This window comes from Sceloporus undulatus, chromosome 5 (genome assembly GCF_019175285.1).
Source record: "Sceloporus undulatus isolate JIND9_A2432 ecotype Alabama chromosome 5, SceUnd_v1.1, whole genome shotgun sequence".
Lineage (NCBI taxonomy): Eukaryota > Metazoa > Chordata > Lepidosauria > Squamata > Phrynosomatidae > Sceloporus > Sceloporus undulatus.
In genome coordinates, this window is record NC_056526.1 from 64765784 (window position 1) to 64785355 (window position 19572).

General features: G+C 39.4%; 1 protein-coding gene across 1 annotated transcript in view; it reads right to left on the reverse strand.

The window, feature by feature from the left end:
* Positions 1–19572, reverse strand: part of CNTN1 (contactin 1) — a 219719-nt gene that overhangs the window by 76991 nt on the left and 123156 nt on the right. The window contains 1 exon segment of the mRNA XM_042469611.1: positions 1227–1353. Within this exon segment, the coding sequence (XP_042325545.1) occupies positions 1227–1287 (61 nt within the window). The 5' untranslated portion in view covers positions 1288–1353.

The following is a 19572-nucleotide window of genomic DNA, read 5'->3' on the forward strand; positions in this document are numbered from 1 at the left end:
ACAGACAGGTGCTTTGTGCCAGCCTGGGCCAGAACCAGGGTTGTGCAGGGGCTGAGTGTTTACATGCCCAGCAACGCTACCATGCACCCGTCCATATGAGGTACATGATGATGACATCCACATGGCACAGCACCCAAACAATGCTGTGCCGTGCAGATGTCATCATTGCATGTGAGTGTGACAATGGCGCCCACGCCTGGGCTAAAAGAACCTGCCGGGAGCAGGTTCTTTTCAGGCCTCCTGGAGGCTGTGGCGTTTGGTTGCTGCAGTCTTCAACCAGGGCAGAAAGGGGCAACATCTCAACGCACCTTTCTCCCAATTTGTATAGCCACAGAGTTAATAGGTATTTATATCCACAATCTTATTCTGTACCATAAAGGACAGTTTAATCATCATTGTTTTAAATCTTCTGCAATACCTGAAAAGTGGTATATAAGTACTTAAACCACATATACAAGTGATACATTTTAAAAATTCTGCCATTTTACAATGAACACTTTTTTTCTCAACAACTTCTCCATTCTATCCTTCTCCCCCCTTTCTAATTACTCTAATTGCTTTTAATGCAATACTGTATTATAAGTTTCTGAGAAGATTTTTCCTAAGGATGTGGTTTAAGAACAGGTACTGATATCATGTCAGGCCCAGGGATTCATGACTGGTACTGCTTAAACAGAGAATTACTTGGCTGTGATTCCTTCTGCAGTCACATCCGAAGGTATATCTACACTGTAGAAATAGTTTGTCACACCTTAACTGGCATGGCTCCATCCTACAGAATCCTGGGATTTGTAGTTTTCTGAGGCACTAACATGCTTTGGCACAGAAACCTTTGTAAAACTACAAATCCCAAGATTCCATAGGATGGAACTACAGCACTTAAAGTGATGTCCAACTGCATTATTTCTACAGTGCAGATTAGACCTTAGTCTGCATTAATGCTGGAAGTCATGGCTTCCAAACTCAAGCAAATCAAAGGGGTTAAATTGTAAAACAATAAAATAAAATAGGGCTCTCAGCAAATATATAAAGATGTAAAATAATTTACTGATTAAACCTGTTAAACATTGCTTTAGTCTGTCAGTTCTCACCTAACAATACAATCCTTTAGGCAAGACCCACTCAATTTAATGATGCAGCATACTCATATGTAAGTGCGCACAGGACAGCAACCCTGGAGCTTTTTCAGATGCTATTAGTAGGTTTCAGCTTAGAGGTCATCTTACCTGTCAGGCAGAATATGAAACAGATTGCAACAAAATGACTGGTTAAAGACTGTAGCTTCATCTTAACAAGGATGTTTCTTCACACGGATTTAGGTTGCCACACTGATGTTCAGATAATAGAAAATAGCTGACCATAAAAAAAGAAAGAAAGAAAAATACAAGCATCAGTTATTTTGTTTCTAACCAATGTATATCTAACTTTAAACCCCAAGCTGGTGGAAGTCTTCAGTGCCTAAAATAAAATGACATTTCTGAAACAATGTGTGGTATGATGTAAAACACCCATAATAGTGTTATTTCAGATATTTTAAGAGAAAGAGAACAGTTATCAACTATCAAGAGAACAGGATGCACAAATCTTCAGTGAGTTAGCATCTCTCTCACCTGAGTGACCTATACTAATGTCAAGGTAAAAAAAAATAGACTGTAACACCGTTCAGTTGTTCAGCCCTCAGAAAGACATCTTAGGTGCTAGCTTTCACCTTCTTCTCATCCAGCAGGTGTTATCAATTACTGAAAGTTACTTGAGCTGATCAAAGAATATTTAACGCTTACTTCAAGAATCTTTTACTTAACCTATTATGGGGCAATTTATTCAATGCAGACTTAGAGTACCTGTGGCTATTAGATTTGTTTCTGGATAAACCTCTGTCATCAAAGGCAATTTGAGAACTGCTTTTTTGCAGATTGGCTTATGTTCCATCTCTCCCCAAAACTGGGACTCATGACAGCTCACAAGATTAAAAAACAGGTAAAGATAAAAAAAACATATAACCAATGTTTAAACACTATTTAAAATTGTTGGTTGTTCCTCCTGTTCTGTGCTTTCAGATAATCTCCATTTTGTGGCAACTCTATTTTAGGGTTACCATCTAAACAAGATTAAATCATAGCAGGCTTACTATGGCCTTCATAAGGCTGAGAGGGTATAACTTGCCCAAGGTCATTCAACAAGTTTCCCTGGCTGAGCAGGAATACAAACTCTGGTTTCCTGAAATCCCATTCCAATACTAAAATGATTATACCATGCTGGCTCCATTTAAAAATACAGCTGGCCCTCTGTTTTCGCAGGGCATCTGTTCTGGACCCACCACCCCGTGAAAATGGAGGCTCACACTCATTCAAGCCCTATAGACTTGAATGGTGCACACCGCTGTGCACACACCATTGCAAATAGCGGAGGTTGCCCCTCCATATATATTCAAGGGCCCGGGTCTCAGATCTGCACATTAGGAGGGGCGACTGTACATGAATAAAAAGTACATCAAGAACAGGAATGGAGCTAACCTTCCCTGGAAAGGAGTTTCAAGTAAGCTGATACATTTTTCAGATTGTTCCAACAAAGGATTCCCCTCTCCCCCCCCCCAAAAAAAAACACATTGGGGAAGTTCTAACAAATGCACACTCTGGCAAATTAATTCTCATTATTTCTCTCCTGATACTGATTTATTTTTCTTTCTAGTGCCTTCCTTTTCTTTTCCCCTATTCATTTAGCGCTTACTTCAAGAATCTGCACAACGATAACATGCATTTTAAATTTTACATTACTGGAAAAGGATTCACTTGAGTAAATTGAAATAATAGAGCAACCCCATGAGGAGGAGACTGATGATAATTACACACAAATGGATGTCGGATGTTATAACCTGCTCATCACACTGTGCCTTATAAAGAAGGTGGCTTAACTTGGGGTCAGACAGTGCTATGCCAAGCACATTACTTGTCTGAAGTATGGTCCTTGGATTTGCTTTTATTTAATCAGGTTCTATTTTGAAAGACTGTCAGATTATCACCTGCAAGCAGAGTGCCACCAAGAACTCATTAGGGATCAAGTGCAGTTGAATGCTGTGCTAGATATATTTATTTAAAACTGCCAAAGGGTATGTATAGGAAAGGAAATCCATTCCTGAGTTACCAATATTTCAAAACAGCAGCAACTAGGTGTGTAGCATGTTTAAACTTGTTCACCTAGTGAGCAGTGAATGTAGGAGACCCTTTGATATACTTCAGTCACAAATGTTCTCAGAGCTGTTTGCTGTTAATGAGACACTACACCAGTTCCTTTGTAAAAAAAATCTGAGAGACTGTAACTGACTGGACTACTCCAGATGAAATGTCCAAACAGCAGTTCAAACTGATCTAATAGTCACTCTTTCAAAAGATGGAATTCATATCTATGGTGTATATATCCTATCCTTGCTTTGTAAAAGATATTAAGACCTTTTCACTCAGCAGCTTTGGATATTTTTGTGTGTGAAAGAAAAAAACCATTTAGTATTGCATTTGAATGCAGTCCAAGTACAGGAGCAGTGAAACGGTGGTTGAGAGTTGAATTTCATGTTTCTGCAGGGATAACTCCATGTTTCCTATGTTGAGTCTCTTGGAGACACAAGACAGTTTAGATGTGATCAATCCAATCTTCTGCAAACTAATTGTTTCCTTGAAGTTGTGTAAATAAGATTCTGAACCTCTAATTAGTTATAATGTTAACTGATTGTTCTCAGAGCCTTAAAAATGAAGACCATAACACAACACCTTTAAAAAAATATATAACCTCTGTCCACTGAGGACAAACACAGCAAGAGATTTTCTCCCAAACTGCATGTTTCCTAGCAACTATTTCAAATGGAGTGGCTTTTTAACATCAGTCACTTGCTTTTTTTTTTTTTTTTTTGAGAATGCTTAAAAACATCTCTTTCATCCTGTGAATGCACAATATAAATTAGACTAGCAGGCAGCTGCAACAGAAGAAGAAAGGAAAGGAACATCGATCCAGGTCTCCAGCTGATTTGGAACAATGCTAGCTGTTTATATATTTCATTATATTTGTATTGCCTAAACATTGCACCTCAGAGTTAATAGGTAATTTTAACTGATGCCTTATAGCCTGGGATGGAGAATCTATCAGCTTCAGTTTGATCACATCCCCCCCCCCCCAGAAATATCCAATTTCTGCATCATCAATTTGAATATACACAAAAATGTTGCAAGTATTCTACATATACAATATTTATCCAATATTAATTCTGAAATACTTGTCTCTCCTGATGTAGTGCTGCCATAGACCTGAACAGAATTGCAAAGAAACCAGAACTTTAGAAGTATTTGAAGACCAAAAGCGAGCACAATTAGCTTCTGTGGCATGCTAGCTTCGGGACATAAATTCTGTGGCTGAAATTTCCCATGAGCTAAAAAATAAAACCACAAGCAAAGGTGATAACATGAACAATACATGTAGAAAAATAATAATAAAAAACTTTTACAGTAATTAGAAAATGGGCCAAACCAAATTATTACTTACTGTTACTGAATAGAACACTAAACTACAGGCAAAAGATCTAACTTTGAATCTTTGCTCAGCTATCATTCTCACTGGGTAGCTTTTCACCAGTCATCTCTCTTGGTTAATCTCCCCCAACACTGCTGTTGTTGGGATAAGGAGGAAGAAACATGTGATTAGCCGAGTTCCTTGGAAAAATGGACAGCATGAAATTAACGATTTTTGAACAACCCACTGATCAGAAGTAACATATATTTGTGATTGATAAAGATATGCTAATCTTTGAACTTGTGTTTGTTGTTTAAGATATACGTGTGCCTTCCAGCATACGGTGGAAGCTGTGTTAGAACTGCAGCGCCATGCGCATACAAAGGCACATGGTGCATGACCGCACCCAACCGCGTGGGCCCGCAACCCCATTACTTGAATGGGGCTGGCATCACGTTTTTTCCTTACGCCAGGGGGTCCATACTGGATCCCCCAAGTAAGGGAAGGGATGATGCCTTGTTACACAGTATTTAACATCTACAAAAAGCACAGCGCATGCTGCCAGAACAGACCTAGCCAATAGGGAAGGGACTTATAGCACACTAAAGGGCCAAACAATTCCCACCCCTGAAGTATACAGGGAACCTAAAGGGCTGAGCAGACTGGTCAGGATAGCACAGGCCTAGCCCATGCTTTCCTGATCTGGGTCCCAACTGTGTCTGTCCCCAGGCTGGTGTAGGGACAGCAGGTGTTTAAAATGCCATTCCCTTCCTACACCACAGACCCACTACACTGTGTGCCCTTTGCCTCCCTCTGCCATTGCCACTAGTGAGAAGAGTCCCCATTGCTACATCAAATGTGGAAATCAGGTGCTTGGCTGCATCCAGATGGCCAGGTGCCTGCTTCTACATCAGATGCAGCAACAGGGGTCTTCTCACTAGTGGCAATAGTGAAGGGAGGTAAGTGGCAGGTGGGCTTTCTGACCTGCCAAGGTTTGCCACAGAATTTTCTGAGAATTTCTGCAGCAAAAGTGAGTTTGTTTTGCCTGCACTAAGGCCTCTTTGACCTGGGATTGGCTGGATCCACCATACCAGATTCTATCTGCTGAGATCCAGCTTGCTGCAAACCTGGGGTATTGGTCGTGTGGTCTAAAGACGACAATGTAAGGATGGGGGGAACATGGGCCTTTTGCCCCATTTGGACAACCCCTTTGAGATTGCTTGGATTTGCCCATCTTGAGTGACTTGTTTGCATCAACACAGACCTCATTTCTTCTGGTTCAAGCATAGTTGTAACAACAACAACAACAATAATAATAATAATAATAATAATAATAATAATATTTATTTGTTACCGCCCTGTGGCGAACCAATCCGGGCGGTTGACAACAGTGATTATAACAGAGTAAAATATAAATTTAAAAAACTATAATCCCTCCCTCCTTATAAAAGTATTAAAAAATATAACAATTAAAACACAATATCAAACATAAATATAGTTAAAACAAACTAAAAACCCTGTGTCCCTCTGGAGATCCTCAACCATCACTGAAGATGGGGCCACGAGAGGAAGGGGATCAGGGAGGCCAGGCCGGATGGTTAATCTGGAAAGGCCTGCCGAAGAAGATCGTCTTGACAGCTTTTTAAAGCTGTCTAATGATGTCAACTGACGGATCTCATCCGGCAGGTCGTTCGAGTTGGGGGCGACAGCAAAAATGCCCTCTGGGAGGTCGCCGCAAGCCTAGATTTTTAGAGGCTGCATAAGTTCCCTCCCAGGGACCGGAGAGCGCGGGGAGGTATAATGGGAGGAGGCGGTCCCTGAGATAGCTTGACCAAGCCATTTAGGGCTTAAAGGTAATACCAACACCCTTGTACTGGGCCCGAAGCTAATAGGCAGCAGTGGAGGACCTCAGAACCGGAGAATGTGTCCTCCCTAGATGTACAACAAACTTTAATGCCTACCCTGCCTCTCTGTAAAAGGCAATTGAGGTGGTATCCACCACCATTTCTTACCAGCTGCACTTCACAGATGAAGCCTTGTGAAAATTTCAGCAAATTTGCTGTTTTGTCCATAAATCTACCTTACTCAATAATGTTTTACATAGAAGTTTCTGTAAACCTATGTCAATAAAAATACAGTTTTCTGTAGTGGTTATTTTTTAAGTTAAACATACATGATACACACATCATGCTTGAATTTGTAATTCCACTTTTAGTGAGAACTCTTGTTCCTCTCTTAACAGTGCATGAAAAATAGGGTACACTCATTAAAAGGTTCACACCTCATGAGTTTTTGTTAGATCTTTTTGTATCTATCACACTTTTTAGAACGATCTCTCATGAAAATGGGATACCTCTTCATGCCCTAACTAAAAACTATTCGTTTTTTCTTTAATTTTATTTTTAAGGACACATTTTATGTCATTGTTCCATATGGCATATCATAAAAAATAATAATATTAATGCTACAGATCTACATAATCATCCTAACAATCGTGTCATTTTTTTCTCTCTTTCCCAGTCCTCATCCACATACCCTGCCGCTATAAAATCCATTAAATCAATTGGCATATTTGCGATTAATTTCAGCAATCAAACAATAGCACCTGACAATTTATCTACAAAAACTGATAGATGTGGAACATATGACTGCCTTTCAGACTTTACAGTTAATAAAAGTGATTAAAGTGACATAATTTAAATCCCAACTAGATTTTAGACATGAACACCAAGGACATGGAGAGTGCATCATGTACCAGATCGGTGAAATGTTGTAAAGTTTATAGTCATAAGGCAATTTATAGTCTTTAAACATAATAAAACGTTTTATACTGACTTGCACAGTATGCTAAAATATGTCAATGCATAGTTTTGTACAGTTCAGGAATGAATCCGTGTTGCTTGGTATAATGACACTGTTAACAACAAGTGTCAATATGTTTATTAGTTGCAAAAAAAAAAAAAACCCACAGGATTTCTCTTTTCCATCATCAGAACAAGGACTGTGCCATTTCTGCCGTGTTGATTATCATAATCTTCCCCACTTATCACTGGATCCAGTGGAACCCAATTTCAAACTTCCATCAAAAACCAGTATTCTGAATGCTAAAGATTGAAGCTGCGATGTGTCACTCAAGGTGAGAAAAATCAAAAATTCAACGACCATACAAGTATACTCCATCTATTAATATCTTTGCTAAGTACTAGCTTTACTAACTTAACAATACGTTTTATGGCCTGAAAATGTCAGCTACATTACCAAAAGAAAATATATGCTGTGTAGATTTTAATTATTTTGAAGTAATGATCTCATTCTATCATTCTGTGTCACTGCATTATGATTGTGATACAATTAACATTGGAAAATTATACTGGTCCTGTTGTTTCGATTCTAAACTGAGAATCCACCACTGGCTTGTCCAAGGGTTATGTCTTGCATGATTGCCATTTCATATTTGGTTCTTCAGGTCATTAACTTGGCTCTGCCTCCTCTGCATAGTTACCCCCTACGTATAATCAAATACTTATTATGATAACAGTAGTGAAATCTTTAAATTTCAACTTGACTTTTAGTGTTCATGGGTTAATGATCACTTGGAATGAACATCAGTGTTGCAAATTGATCATTGAGTTGGAAGTGGATGGAGGAGGGTCTTCACTTCTGAGGAGAGAAGAAAAAGGAAGGTGGGACCCCAATCTCCATCCACTGCTTCTTGCATTGATGTTGCCATTGTAATCCCCCTGGCAAAGTTAGCAAGGTGAGGTGGGCCTGGTGAGACGGACCTGGATTGTGATGATGCAAGAGCTAATGGACATAGGGAGGGTCTCTACTTGAAGGAGACAGGGAAAGACAGGTGCCAACTCGCCATCCACCGCCTCTTGCATTGTCACTGTTGCTGCCACAGCACAGGAGGCAAGAGAAGGGAGCAAGTGAGGCAGGCCGGGGTGGCCAGCAGTGGGCATGATGCTGAGCTTTGAAAACCCACTACACACCGTGCTTTATGTTATAAAAAGTTCAATAAATCAGTTTCTATGATAAGAATTTCATGGTTGTGAAACTCCATTGAAAACTCTCTCTCTCTCCTTCTCTCTCACCCACACACACACACACAACTTCTTGCATTTAGGAAATGGGAGACCTTTATTAGTGCATCTCTCACAGCCATGGAAAAGTGAAAGGACATGGCAGTTACAGTTCCTCACAGATCGAGGGGGTGGAGTGGTGATTCAGGGTTTGGGATTTCACAAACCATCCAGGCTTTCCAAAGGGAACCAGGGCTGTAATGTTGTTTGGAATCTTTTCCCATCAGGCTCCACTATGTCATGTTGCCAAAAAATCCGAAAGTTCTTGTAATCTCCATCCTGCAGCGTTTTCATATCTTTTGTTCCTGCTTGTCAGCACAGAATATAAATGAAGACTTCCATCCCTACCACCAATTACAGATAGCTCCAGAAGCTCCAGAAACTGCCAGTTTGCTTTTTGCTTTTGTTGGATGCAAAAGCAGGAATTTTCAAGCAGCTGACATCTCACATTGGAAATGTTAAAGGAAGAGATTCCTGTTAATGGTTTGGCTGACCAATCTGGTTACGGTACCTTTAATAATTATAATAATAATACATTTTTATTTCTCTCTGCTCTCCTTACGGATCGAGGCGGATTTACACCTTGCTAGGCAGAGTGTCTCACCGAGCTATCCAGCATTGTGTCATGATCTGCAGCCACATTATTGATTTGTTCGGCAGGGCACCAGTCTGAATTTGCTAGTTTGGGTCCCAACTGGATTAAATGTTTGGCTACCATCAGTGGTTTGTGAAGAGAGGCCGTTGTTGTCATGGCTTGCTCCAATGTGTTTGGGAAACCCAAGGGCCTCCACCCAGTTTTGGTCATTTCACCTGGGCGAGTAATGACCTAGGTTTGCGGAAGTAGACCCTGCCATTTGCAAACTAGGGTCATACAGTTTACATGGCCTGGGGTGTCCTTGTTGGTCTGCATCTGCGCCAGCAAAATAGTGGGTGAATGAGACCCATGTTACTTTGAGAAACACAAACCATCTCAGTGTAATACCATATCAGAATTCCATATAATTGCCAGGTAGACTGGGAAAAAAAAATAAAAGAATTATTATATATATTATATATAATTATATATAATATATGCTCCTGAATAGTAAAGTATACAACTGGCACAAATGTTAGCATAATCAAAGCCATGTATTCTCCATGTATGGGCAGTATAAAGGTCAGAACACAGGAAAATCAACTCATTTGAAATGTGTGCTCTGAAGAAGAGTGCTTAGGTTACTGTGGACAGCCAAAAAGACAAACAATGGGTCTTGGAACAGATCAAGACATAGGCGGATACAGACCGCCCTTCCCCGATGGATCAGGCCTGACTCCAACGGCACCCCGGAGTCCCCTATCCTCCACTTTTCCAGGCCATGGGGAAGCGGCAAAATGCCACTTCCCTTGAGGCCTGAAAGTTGGCCCCTTTCTCTTCAGTATCGCTGGCGTGGCCATGTAAAGGCCACGCCAGTGATACGTGGTGCGAAAGGAGCTCTGTTTTGGAACTCTTTCCGCACCACTGAAAGGGCACCACAAGCACTCTTCAGTGGCGCCAGTACATAACAGCCGGCATTTGGATGCAACGCGGCCGTTGGTCAAATGGTGGCACCCATGTAGACAGGCCGCCGCCATTTTGACGTCCTGAGTAGTACTAGGTTCGGGAGCATCTGAAAGACGCTCCCAGGCAACCGTAGCACGTACTGTGTACGTGCTTTTTGGCCATCTGTACGGGTCCATAGATCTCCTTAGAAACGAAGATGATTAAATTGAAGCTGGTGTACTTTGGCCATATAATGAGAAGGTATGGATCACTGGAAAAGACAATAATGCTAGGAAAGGTAGAGGCGAAAGGAAGAGGAGACCGCATACCATATGGATGGATTCAATCAGGGGGTATACAAGCATGGGCTTGGAGGAAAAAGTAGGAATGGAAGATAGGTGTACTTGAAAGTGTTTCATCCCAGTTCATCATGAGTCAAAATCGACGATAACAACAATGCAGATAAAAAAGGCAGATAACAACAACAAGAAGATGGGTTGAAGTAAGAAATATAGCAGCAGTATAGCATTTTTTCTTTGTTTCAGACAGCAAAATATGCTCTCTGGAGGTGTGAGGTCCTTGCTCTGTTCAGATGCAAGAGAAATCTAGTTGAGAAGAAGAGGACAAACTAAATTAAAATGAGTTCTGCAGATCTGAGGACCTTATTGCACACACAATTTTCAATGTTTTGGGGACGGAGGCGGATGCTCATGTGCACGCGCTCCGACAGAAAATGGAGTTTATCACACATGAAGATGTCCTCCAAGAGGCCCGTTCCCTCCCCCGGTGCGCACCCGTTCGCGTCCAGGCCTGACGGGCGTGTTTTTGCCTGACGGATACCTTCTGTGGCAAAAATGGCGCCCGTCAGGACTGGACGCGAACAGGTGCGCACCGGGGGGCGAACAGGGCCTCTTGGAGGACGTCTTCGTGTGCGATAAACTCCGTTTTTGCAGGACGCCGTCACACAAGCGTCCCTCCTCATCTCCAGAACGTTGAAAATTGTGAGTGCGATAAGGGCCTGTGTCTTGTGCCTAAATGACTTAAACTCCAGGTGAAGGTCCTATGAAGAGAAATCACTAATGATTACTCCACATCTGCCACCTCCCACTCTAAAAGAAAAATACAAGAGCCAGTGGCATCAAAGGTAAAGGGCATTTAAATGATCTTCACCAGCTGTTTGTTACTATCAAGTAAGGCTCATCAGATATGTGCATAGATCATTCAGAATGAATATTAAATGCATACTTTTGCAGCTACAGAATATAGAATCATAAGTTGAAGAGACCGCACGGGCCATCCAGTCCAACCCCCTGCCATGCAGGAAATCCAAATCAAAGCATCCCCAACAGATGGCCATCCAACCTCTGCTTAAAGACCTCCAAGGAAGGAGACTCCACTACACTCCGAGAGAAGGAAAGAGGAGGAATCACTTAAGCAGATCTTTGGGGAGGCAGTAAGTTATGAGCAGAACAGCAATAGGAAACGAAAGATGATAGAAAAAGTTAATCCCGAGAAAATCAGAACAAGGCCAGTGAGATAATGCAAAATAAAAATAAAATACAAACAGGAAAAGTGTGTGCCTCAGATCCCATGGTGCTTTTGCAAGGAATGTGTGTGTGCATGCTAAATTTCTCTAATTCTTCCTCTGTTTCTGCATTTACCTTGCATGCTATATGATATCCAGTCCATCCTCAGGAATTGTTTCTCACAATCATAAGGGTTGCAGTAATAAGTGTAAAAATATTTTAATTTTTTTAGAAATTATTTTCATTACAAAAGTTTGTTTGTTTTTTTTATTTTCCCAGGCCATTTTAATCTAATCAGTTAAACCTTGGCTGAAATGACTTGCACTGTTATTTTAGATTTCCCCAATCAGAAAGCTAGAGAATTATGAAAACAAGGAAGATATATTAAGAGATGTTTAATTTACTTGAAAATAGAAATTTAGGTTCAGTTTTTAATAATGACTGTGTCATTCAAATTATTCTAAATGGCAACATTGAGCAAAGAACCAGGAGACTAATAATACTAATTTTAAGATTTCATTACCAGTTTAATAAAATGTTAAGAACATTTACTTGATCATCTTCATTATCATTTCCGAAAGTAATGTGGGATGCAAATCCAGTATATAAGTAAATAAATTGAAATTTGCTATACCACAAAACAGACCAAATGATAAAAATAGCAAATAACGACATTTTGAATTAGAGTTTAAATATTATTCTTGTTTCAGAGTGAGTGATACCAGATGTCCAGAAAGCCTTTCAGAAGATGAGTAATTTAAAATCAGGAACTCAACAAACAGCACTAATAGATGCATGGCAGGACATTCACGTAGAGAGACTAATCAATGCATCAAGCTAAAGAGTCCATTAAGCCACTTCATCAGGTGGACAATGGCGTAAATTACTCTTCAACTTATGACATCTTACCAATAGGTTAGATTTAGGGGAAGAAAATTAAATGGAAAAAAACTAACCTACTTAACTCCATACTCAAGTAGAAGCACTCCTTACAAAGAAAATTCACTTTTTTCATCTTGATAAACATGAAATCCAGGAATTCTCCACATATGAAAAGGAGCAGAAGAAGTAATAGGTGAGGCACCATTTTCTTTTTATGTTTACGTAATAATATGAGAAGAGAGCTATACATCTCCTCATCAGGGAATGTGTATAACACTAGGCATGATCTGGTGGCAGCTTAGGGCTAAAGCAGATGTTCTATAAATACTCAGCATGCATTACAGATTCAATTTTGCTTTAGCTGTTTCAAAGCAGGCACAGAGGCAGTAAAAGAAAGCCAGAAAGAACACACATTTTGTGTACAATTCTAGAAATCATCCAGAATTCTGGTAATTGTCATACACTGTAAGAATAAGTAAATGAATGCATACTCCAGAATATTCTAGCTGGTAAAAAAACTGCTCATATAAGAAGATCAACTCAGTCTCAAGTTGTGGAGTTGGAAAGGAGTCCAGCACAGCCATAGTTATTGTTCAGTTCCAAAGAAACTTCAAGTCTACTTGCCAAGTCAGTTTCACAATACCAGGACAGTTATCCAAACGTTGCTTCTTTTATGCTGGTGGCAAACTTCCTGTATCATGAAAGCACCCAGGGTTGCTTAATTCCAAGCACAACTGTGCCAAGATACTTTGTTCCACTTACAATAAGCAACAGCAAGACCAAAACAAACACTTTCAGGCCATTTTCTACTAATCCTTCTACTGTAAAATTCTATTTTCCTTTTTCTGTGGCTATGAAGAGTTGGTCTCTCATATTTGGTATTTGATACTTCCCTATTCTTATTTTAAAAATATGTCTTCTTTATCACAAAATAACATATATAGGCCCATGACGTGCTAGGGTTGCCTCAGGGGCGGTGCATGCACATGCCCCGCAACCCTAGCACCGATATTACGCAGCACCATACAGATGGAGCATGTAATGATGATGTCGCAGCTGTGCTGCCTCCACATGGTGCTGCGCAGCTGCGACATAATTGCACTGTCTCTGGCACTTTGCGGCACCACAAAAAGGAGCCACTTTTTGGAGCTCCTTTTGTGCTGCGCAGCAGCGCCGTGCAATTTGTATGCTGTGGTGCTCCTGCGCAGCAAAGAGAGGCGCTTCCCTGGCACCTCTTTCTGGTGGTCTGTACCCCGCCATAGATACCTACACACCAAAATGAGGATGTAATGTTTTATTTGTTTATTGCTTATAGGTTAACTAATAATTGATCATATTAATAACAAATATTACATTTGACAATCTGCTAAATTGATGGAAGAGAAGTCAATGTTATTTAGGACCAGCTGGTGGCTTCCATGCCAATGGGGCTATAAATCCAGTCTGGGTTTCAGTCTAACTCTTAAAGGAGCTATTCAGGGTGTTGACAATAGGTTCAATTTGGAATTGCTCTTTCACAAAGATGCAACAACTAGTGCTCGAAGTAATTACAGGAGCATATTGTGGTTTCAAATGCAGTAGTAATTTACAACTGAGCACTGCATGTAGAAGCCTTCTCTAGTCCTGGGTTCCAGTGCTCCCTAGAGTTTTTAAATTCCACTTTGTGGCCATGTCAAAGAAGGAAGGGAAGGGAAATTTCATGAGTCTAAAGCTAATTTTTGGTGTGTTATTACATCCTAACTGATCTAATGTGGTTAATTCAAACCAGAGTTTGCCAAAACAAGTCAAAATTAAACTATGATTTCCGATCCTGGTTTGTATATAAATCACTTAACCTGTCCTAATCTACATGTAATGATAAAGTGTTATTAGTTTAAACCAGGAGTTAGATGTTTCTAATATCCTTTTTGGCACTGGAGGAGATAGGTGTGGGTCTCCTTTGCACCGGAGGTTAAGAAAGGTCATTCACAGAACAACACTGTCTCTTTAATCTCCTTGACTTTGGAAATGCAAATGTGTAGAAATGTCAGAAGAATCATCCTATCTTACCATCAAATATAGCCATACTGAAGACACACAATCCTTATTTTGACATTCCAATCCCACAAGAAGAAGAAAGTGGGGCCATGCTCACCAGCCACACATGAAGAAGGGATGCTGCTGTATGGATGCATTACTTATAATCCTGACAAATATTTTTTTTTCCAAAATTGACAAACTATGCTTTCTAACGTGGAACAAGTCAGGATCTTAAATCATTCCCTAACCAACTTATAGCTCCCTACCCAACTCTTTACTCATTAGCTGAGCAAGGGCATCAAATGTAAAATTGTGCTGCATGAACAATAAAACAGAAATAGAGTATTAGCCACATCCAGTAAAATGTTTGAATGAAAAACTCTGCAGAAACATTATTGTAATGGTAGTAAGAAAAGTAACTCTGTAAAATTAAAGCTAGCATGGAAGGGGTTTTGGTGGGTGGGTGGGTGGGGTTAATGCTGCAGTGATGGGACAGGTTAGTCTGGAGCTTAAGCCTATATTTTAATGCTACAGTAGAATAAAATAACAATAAATGAGAATATATTTAACAGTTATGCCTTTTTAAAAAATCAATGTAAAAAGAGTAAAAGTTTGCACCATTATTTATGCATACATATTTCTGCCTGAAAGACTGAAAGAAACTTTGGATATATTCCTCAAGTGTAGGACTGATGAAATTGCACATCATCTCCATTACTTCATTCAAAATATAATTTTAAGTACTCTAAAAGCTTCTTCTAAGACGACAGGCCCATAGATGCTATTTTTGAGATCCCCAATATTTATAAAATCAGAGCCTTGAAATCTGAGCTAATCCTACTGCTCTTTTAGGAGATAGGTTTAGAAATGTACCTTCCAGCATGTTTACAATGAATATTTTCTGCTGGGGTAGCTCTGAGGGAATGTTCCCTAACCCACAGTGCCACCAATTATTTGAACTCTATGCTGCCAGAACTAATGGAAATCATAATATTAGGACTAGAACAAATGGAAAGCAGCAATTGAAAATGCAACTGTTAAATAAGTAGGTTACTTTTCTGCATTATCTCTCAAAGGCTGCATCCACATTTCAGAAATAATCCAGTTTGACACCACTTTAACTCAATACTGTGGAATTCTGGGAGCTGTAGTTTTGTGAGACATTTAGCTTTCTCTTTCAGAGAGCTCTGGTGTCACAATAAACAAAATACAAAGTGCTAATTAATTTGCCATCTCGGGTATTAATTGATTGAATTACATTTCTGAAATTCTGGCAACATGCTGCTTTCACAAATAAATGCCGTCAGGTCAACTGCATCTAAACCCACTTCAGTTCAGTACTAATCAATTTCACTTCCAGAACTGAAGACAAGTCCTTGATCTCTTAAAAGTCTCATTTTCTTTGATGGAAATACTATTATAGGTCTATTGATCACAACTACTTGGAGCACTCTCATTCAGAATATCAGTTGTTTAACAAAGATTGGGAGCATAATTTGGGGGGGAATTGCAGTGCAAAAAACAAACAAACAAAAAAAGTCTTCCGAGATGTATTGTTTCATAATATGTCTGGAATTACAACAGCTATTTTTTAAAATGAAATGGTGAGGAAATGGGTTATCTGATTTCTCTAACTCAAGTGATTAGTTTGAATCATATTGTCCAGTTTATATGTAAATACATTTTCAACACATCACACATTTATCCTGCTACAAAATTATTTGGGAAATTGAAGATGTAATTTATTTAGGAAATTAAGATAAGCATTTAGGGAGGGTGAAGGTTTTTTTTACTACACTGGGTGACACCCCAGAGAGAAGTGTCACCTGGTGGGGTGGTATGAGGGAGCTGCCCTCCAAGTCCAGTGTGTGGCTTAGCTTCCCCGTTTTAATGTCTGATGTGGAGATGGCAAGGTAAGGACCAAAGTAAGGACAACGCACCAATAGCAGATCCTGGGTCAGTGCGGAATTGGGTATGAAAACACCTACCTGTCTCTGTGCTGATCTGGGACTGACCCAGGTAAGCATTGGCACCACAATAGCACAGGTCTCAGCCCATGCTATCCTGGCCCATCTGCTCAGCCCCCTGGTGAAAGTGTTTTTTTTTTGTCAGCCTCCTTTAATAGTTTATGGTATCATAATTTCATACATAATTGATAATATTTAATTTGCTCATAATCTATACTTGTCTATAACCTATACTTGTCTAATCTAAACATAATCTATATTAACTATTTAACACAAGCTACATTATCAAAAATGTTAGTTGACGAATGCTGTTGATGTCTGCTCTCAAGTCATTTCTGATTTAGGGGGACCCTAAAGTGAACCTATCATAGGGTCTTCTTGGTAAATCTACCAATATGCCCTGTAAATGTAATGCATCAATGGAAGAAACATTTAATAATATGCCCCTTTAGGCATGATTATATAACGTAAACATATGGATCCCCCAGCTTTTTCTCATCATGAAATAACTTTTCTCACTTGCTAGAATTACGAGGATTGACCTTTTCTGTAAGCCATTTCTCTACTTTGTTTCTGCCACACTTTGGTTTGGATTATATTTCTTAATCTGTATACAGTATCCTGCCCAGGGAAAAGGACTGGGTTTAAAGGCCTTCTGGACCTGAATGTTCTATTTTATTTATCTGGCTTCCAGAACCCAAAGACAACTCCTAACCCATGATTCTGCAAACATTTTTTTTGAAACTACGGTACACAATGGAGTGTGTATATTATCATTTAAAGTATGGAATGCAAAGATGCAATATGAAGAGCAATGAATCCATAACATTATTCCAGGTTCAATTTTAAAGGAAAAACTAACTGGCCACTGGATGTCACTGTAGCAAAGAAGAGCACATATGCTCAAACTGCAGAGATAAAAATTGTGGAAACTGTTTTTAGATAGTGTGTTAAATCTCTAGGGTGAAATATCCTTTCCATCTAAACAGCCAAGTGTGCAGAATTACCACAGTTCTTAGGGGTAGAAATCATTTGAGAAATTGCATCTTAGGATGAGGGGAAAAAATATGTTTCCAATCTCTGTATTCCATTTTCCCCTTTTCTGAGGCTAGACTGTGGTTTGTTTGAATGTATGTTGTGTGTTTTAACCATTGCTTTACAGAACAAAAGTATCATCTAACGGGGGGGGGGGCAGAATAGCATTTATGTCAACGATAGAAAAACTGAGGAATGTGTTGCAAGATTTCTTTTTAAACCCTCTCTATGGCATCCACAGGAGTCATGTGATGACATTGCAGCCAAGGAGGAAAAAGCTGCCAAACAAAAACAAAGTTAATTGCATTTGCCTAATTGGGAGGGTACCAGTGCAAGAACTGACAATCTATAGTGACTTGGTTATCCCCGACAAAGAAAGATCATTGCATCAGCCCAAGCTATGGAGTCCATCTGGGCTTCCTATGACAGTGATGGATCCAGGAATACTATCAAGCTATCCACCTTTTCCTATTACAAAGCACAGTGGAAATACTCTTTGGAGATATACACTAGAGATACACAGAAGTTCATTTCCTTCTGTGTCAAACATGGCATCAACATTTCTTTTTCACAGGAATACAGCAGATTATTTAACAGCAGAAATTTCTGGCATGATAAAATCACACTGATTTGTACTTCCTCATTTCATGCCTCACTAGGCACATCAGGATAGCATGATTGCTCTCTCTCTCACACACACACACATAGACTAAAAATACAAATATATGCATATCACAGTGTGGCAGATTTCTTTTCCTAATTACAAACTATTCAAGAGTCAGAACACTATTCTGATTCACACTGAGATAAGAGAATCTTAAATACCAACCACAGGTTCCCAAAAACCGGACGTATACACTAAGAGAAACAACTGATGCATCACACCTGAAAGAGTTTTGGTTGGAAGTGATGTAGAAAATTTAATTTCTTTTTCTGTGACGTATGAATACTACTTGGAAGGACAATATAACAAATGTTCCAGGATCCCAAATTTGTGCCTGACTTTGTTATAACAAGATGAAGAAAACACTATACATGATATGCTTTTTTTTCTTGTTCAGTCTCTTCACATTGTAAAACATGTGTGTCACAGGGTAGTCTTATTTTTCTAATCACTGGTAGAGAACAACACAAGGGCAAAATGTTAATATCTCTCCATATGGCTATAATACTATTTTGCAGTCATACATGCAAGTAGATAAGCACTTCAGCATTTTTTGTGTGTGTGACATAATATACTTTAAATGGTTAGAGATTAAAATCCAGGATATTTTAGGGAAAAATATTCCTTGATACCTATGCTACATTCTGTATGAATATACTCTGTATAAAGTCAACTGCATTTCACTGTCAAGTTGTGTGCTATTCTAGAGAAAAAAGTTACATGTTTCATTATAATACTCTGCAAGCAAAATAACTCATATTTATGTTGATTGTATAATCAGTTTCAAAAGCTTGTTAAAGCTGCCAATTTGAGCCACAATTCTAGGCACTCTTGTTCAGAATACCACAATTTCTCCTGGAAGACCTGGTTCAGCTGTCAGAGAATGAAGGGAATAGCGACTTTACTGTTGGCATCTGTTCCGGAAAAAGACAAGGTAAAATACTGTAGCCATTTCATTACAGTATCTGTATTAATGCACCATAGAAATGCAAATATCTACATCCAGGATAAATGGATAAGATTTTTTAAATAGAAACAGTTGCTCATAGTTGTGTCCTGGGGGCTTCCACAGGATTGTCCTATCTGTCTCTGAAAGTTGCTATAATGAATTATAGCACTATTATTCCACTTTAGCTATTATATATAGTCCATCCTATGGAATCATAAGATTGGCAGTTTAGGGAGGAGCATTTTTAATTTTTAGAGAGAGTGTGCTGGTGCCCAGACAACCAGTCCCAGGATTCTACAGGATGCAACCATGTCGGTTCAAGTGGAATAACAGGACCTTGATTGTGGAGTGGAAATGGGACCATGATATGTAACCCCTACAGCTTTATTTGTTTTGGCATAACCTCAATGCCCCTCAGAATTTTTTTAATTTTTT